The sequence below is a fragment of the Myotis myotis genome, unplaced genomic scaffold (genome assembly GCF_014108235.1).
Source record: "Myotis myotis isolate mMyoMyo1 unplaced genomic scaffold, mMyoMyo1.p scaffold_m19_p_2, whole genome shotgun sequence".
NCBI classification, from domain to species: Eukaryota; Metazoa; Chordata; class Mammalia; order Chiroptera; family Vespertilionidae; genus Myotis; species Myotis myotis.
Window position 1 is genome coordinate 215,862,575 of NW_023416324.1, and position 5,233 is coordinate 215,867,807.

General features: G+C 50.3%; 1 protein-coding gene across 1 annotated transcript; it reads left to right on the top strand.

Annotated features, from left to right (window-relative positions):
* Positions 1 to 232: 232 nt before the first annotated feature.
* On the top strand, positions 233 to 4,433 carry DNAJC28 (DnaJ heat shock protein family (Hsp40) member C28). Its single transcript, XM_036351848.1, is given in 3 exon segments — positions 233 to 427; positions 1,651 to 1,680; positions 1,682 to 4,433. Coding segments are annotated over 3 exon segments (1,251 nt in total). The 5' UTR covers positions 233 to 367; the 3' UTR covers positions 2,843 to 4,433.
* Positions 4,434 to 5,233: the final 800 nt, after the last annotated feature.

The following is a 5,233-nucleotide window of genomic DNA, read 5'->3' on the forward strand; positions in this document are numbered from 1 at the left end:
CCCCGCTGCACCCACAGCTCCCTCCCACCTCGCGCACTGTAGGCGCAGGCGCACTTCCCCGCGAACTACATCTCCCACAATGCCAATCGACCGGACCACCTTCCGCTCGAGGTGGGGGGGAAGTGGGCCAGGTCGCCCCGGGGCGGGACCGGGCCTCCTGAAATGTCCTGCCTGTGTCCTCGTGGGTAGAATTCGTTTTGAGAGAGAGCTTGGGAGCCCGGGAAGGTAGGACACCTGTCCCAGTTGGGTACGACTCTGCCCCCGCCGCCTCTCAGGTCCCCTCAGGGTGAAGCGGCACATGGTCTGGTCCGGAGGGGACCCCGGCGCGCGCGGAGACTCCGGGGACTGAAGGGCGGCGTGCGCGCGCATGCGCGGAGGCGCGGTGTGGGGGCGGGAGCCGCGCAGCCCCTTCCCCGAGTCGGTGAAGGTGAGTGGGGGCCCGGCGGGGCGTGTCCCGCGATGGGACTGACGCTCCCCCGCAGCGACCCCCGTTGGCACCACCACCACCTCCCAGCTTCTCTGAAAGCCCTGGACCCCAATTGTCCCGAAAGCTGGGGTTCCCAGCGCTCCGGTTCGGCGTTCATACACCAAAATGCCTCTTAGAGTTAAGCCGCCCTCGCACTGCCATTCCCGGGCACCGGTCTCTCTCCTCCACGTGCCATCTGTGCTTACGGAGCAGCTCACCTGTGGGGGGCTCCCCTTCCCCCGGCTCTCCCCGCCGGCAGCAGCTAGCTCCGTCCCGGCCAGCCCTGGAGATGGGAGGCCCGGTGCGCGACTGTCCCCCCAGCTGTCACCCCGCTGCAGACTGCCCGCCCGCCCTCTGCTCCGGTGTGAGTCTTCTCTCTGTCCTTGACATGATGAGGCAGTCAAACGCCAGGAAACAACGGTGCTGATGAAGCTTATAACCAGCGGGATCCAGACAAACGTTTTCTTTCTTTCCTTAAATACATTTTATTGAATTTTTACAGAGAGGAAGGGAGAGGGAGAGGGATAGAGAGTTAGAAACATCGGTCAGCTGCCTCCTGCACCCCAACTGGGGATGTGCCCGCAGCCAAGGTACATGCCCTTGACCGGAATGGAACCCGGGACCCTTCAGTCCGCAGGCCGACGCTCTATCCACTGAGCCAAACCGGTTAGGGCAAGACAAACATTTTTTAAAAAATATATTTGTATTGATTTTTAGAGAGGGAGAGATAGAAACATCAATGATGAGGTAATCAATGATGGGCTGCCCCCTTGGGGACTGAGCCCACAGTCCAGGCACTCGCCCTGACGGGAATCCACCTGACCTCCTGGTCCATAGGTTAGTGTGCCCTAGCCCTAACCATTGTGCTTATACAGTGCTTGGCTATGCTGCTTAACCACCAGGGCTTACATTTTCTCTTAAAAATAGGAGACTAGGTTAGTTGATCTCTAAGAACTTGCCTGCTCTAAAATTCTGTGCTTAGTGAGTAGAATCCAGATTATATCACAATGTGTTAACGCTAGACATCATCAACTTCCATTTCTCTGAAAAATAGATAGAAGAATGTTGTCAGCCGCCTTCGGAAGACTGCCCATAGCGTGCTTGTAATTTCTTCCTTGTTGCTGCACATATGAAATTAGCAGATAACCCAACTCTCTTCCCCTTTACTTGTTGTCATTTTATAGACCGTTGCTAGGAAGAACTCTGGGCATGATAGTCAACACCTTGCATGTGATGATGGCTCAACTCTTAAGATCTCGTCTGATAAACGCTGCGATGATTCGTAATCGAATGAACATGCTCCCATCTCTTGGAGTCGTTGGAAACAGAATGATGTCAACTCATAAGTCACCAAAGAAGATGAGAGAATATTACAGGCGGCTGAATCTGGAAGAAGGATGCTCTGCAGACGATGTCAGGGAATCTTTTCGGAAGCTCGCCAAGCAATACCACCCAGACAGTGGCTCTCCTACAGCGGATTCTGCAACGTTCATAAAGATCGAAGAAGCATACAGGAACGTGCTTTCCCACGTGACGCAGCAAACGAACGCCCGGCAGAAGAAAGTGGAAGACGCAGAGGATGAGGAAGAAAACTCCAAATATAAAGCACCCCAACACAGGCATTACTTAAGTTTCGAAGGTATTGGTTTTGGAACTCCAAGTCAACGAGAGAAGCAATACAGGCAGTTTAGAGCAGACCGTGCCGCTGAGCAAGTGATGGAATATCAAAAGCAGAAGCTGCATAGCCAGTACTTCCCTGAAAGCTTAACTGTCAAAGATGTGAGACAGACTAAAGAACAAAAGATCACTCAAGCCATTGAGCGGTTAGTGGAGGATCTCATCCAGGAGTCAATGGCAAGAGGAGACTTCGATAACCTCAGTGGGAAAGGAAAGCCTCTACAGAAGTTTTCCGGCTGTTCATATATTGATCCCATGACTCACAACCTGAACAGAATATTGATAGATAACGGATACCAACCAGAATGGATCCTAATGCAAAAGGAAATAAAGGGTACTATTGACCAACTCCGAGAGTCCATTGTGGTGTCCAGGAAAAAACTGGGGAATCCCATGACGCCCACTGAACAGAAACAGTGGAACCAAGTTTGTGAGCAGTTTCAAGAAGACATCAGAAAACTAAACAAGCGAGTGAACGATTTTAATTTGATTGTTCCCCTCCTCACCAGGCAGAAAGTCCATTTTGATGCGCAGAAAGAAATCGCGAGAGCCCAGGAAGTATACGAGACCTTTATCAAATCCACGGAGGCCACAGAGAAAAACCCAGACAACATTGATCAGGGCGAAGGGGAGAAAGCGCCTGGAGTCAAGACAGGGTTTTTCAGCTGGAGGAATATGTGGCAGTTCATTAAAGCCTGACCATTTCCACGCGCACGGCCCCGCCCCAAGTCCTTTCAGCTGTGCTGACATCAGACAGAGAGGCCGGGGCGTATGGCCGTCACACAGGAGTTTGAGAACTGTGTGCTGTACTTTTCACAAAACCGACCACGGCTCTGCTGATGTGTGAGGAGAAAGCTGGGAGAGACTGTCACAGAAATGCCACCCAGCTTTGCTCTGGGTGAGAAGGAAAGAAGAGACGCTCTAAGAAATCAATTTAATCCATTGCCAAGTGTAATCGCCAGTCATCAGGTGAGATGCGCTAGGACAGGGACTTGGGCTGCGAATCATAAAGGGCGTTCCAGATGTCGTGGTGCAGATTTAATCTCTAATAACTTCAAACCAGTTGCCATTTGCCATCTTCAAACACAGGCACTTCAACAACAACAACAAACCAAAAACATCAAACGTCATAAACCTCAACAAGCATGTAGACAGCTGGGTTATCAAAGCTCAAAACTGCTGTAAGACTTTGGGACACTCGGGCGGAAACGTTAAGATGAGGACAGCACCCTCTGGAGTCACTGTTTTTCTTTATAAAGGTCTGTGGGCACTGAATTTTAAAAGTATATCTGGGTTGTACTTTTTCCTGACCAACTTCACCATCCATTGGCTGCAGAAATGGCCCGGCCACGCTGGTGACTTAGCTATTCTAGAAACAGACCCCTGGGTCCACTGTCAGAGCTTTCAGTGCATGTTCTGGTCTCCAGGAGTGGAAAGCCCTTGGGCTCAATGGGAACCTAAGATTTCACTTCTGGCTTCATCTCTCCTCAGAGATTGAAATGATAGGTTTACATAAACGTCCCTGAGGTGTGTCTCTGTCATATATGGGACTCCCCAGAGCCTTTGTCAGCCACGTGAAAACCTCCGTTTCCTGCCTTAGGGCTCGAATTTCCTGTCTTAGGAACCCTTCAGTGAACAGACAATATGCCTGAATGTACCTTTGGCAAATGACACGGAGTTTGACCTTCGTGAGATGGTTGTGTCCCGTCCACTTTAAGAAAATCTGACTTTCTGAGGTGTAAGTGCTCTGGCCACAGAATTGGGCAACCCGAGGGTCTGGGGCGTGGTCACAAGGAGCAGGTCATGTCCTCGCCTACCCCACAGCGCTGCGTTCTGGATGCGGTGCAGAGCGTGGCGCGGGCCGCCTCCTGTGTGAACAACAGCTGTTCCGTAAAACGTGATCGTTAAAACAAAACTACGTCTTCAAAAGGAAATTCAGACCTTTTTGCTTAGAGATGGGGCATTGATTGCTATAGGATGTGACTGTTTTATTGATGAGTTGTTTGGCTTCTAGAATGATAGCATTACTCTAAACAAAATGGTGGACAGTACAACATACAGCTTTATAAAATTTCCAGAACATTTAAAAGGCGATGATTCTGTTAGTCTTGCGAATAAGGGAATTCAATGTGTGACACCCAATTGCATTGAAGGAACATATAGCAAGGAAACCATTTTCAATATTGGATAATGGGAAGGTGAAATGATAAAAAAAACTCTGGTAAATCCTTAATTTCAGCACAGCACACTTTATGTTTGTAAATGTTAATAAAGTTAATTTTAATGATTAGTCAATGCTCCACAGTTACATAAACAGCTAAAACAATAACCACTATGGCGGGGCGGACTAGAAGGGGTCAATGGGGGGAAAAGGGGGGACATATGGAACACTTTCAACAGTAAAGATTTTAAAAATAATAGCCGTATTTTTGGCTGACCACCTAAATGCTTGTTTAAAAAAATCTTTTAGATGGACAGTATAAAAACTGACTGTGACATAGATTATTCTTGTTAATTCTGGCCCTGCTGACGTGGCTCAGTGGTTGAGCATCAACCTATGAACTAGGAGGTCACAGGTTCGATTCCCCGTCAGGACACATGCCCAGGTTATGGCTAGATCCGTGTGCAGGAGGCAACCAATCAGTGTTTCTCTCTCATTGATGTTTCCATCTCTCTCCCTCTCCCTCTCCGAAACCCTGACCCTGACCCAGTGAGCTCCAGGCAGTGTGATGCAGGGGAAGCGGAAGGCCTGGAGCCAGGGAGACTTGCGCTTAGATCCGGGTTTGGCCGTTCACTGTTCACTGGTTCTGTGGGCCTTCCTGAGCGCCCCTTTCCTCATCCGGCAAATGAGTGCAATCAGGTGCAACCTGCCGGGTTGCTGTAACCCTTAGAGGGGAACGGGAGAGGCGGGGTGCTGGGTGGGGTCTGTGGTTGTCAGCGGAGGCGTACTGCCCTCTAGAGGACTTCTGGGAAATTGCGGGGGGGGGCGGGGGAGGGGAAAGCCTCAGCTAACATACGATTAGAGACGCAGAGTTCTGTTTAACCCATCCCACCAGGACGCGGTGCTGGCTGGTCTCTATTCTGATTGGT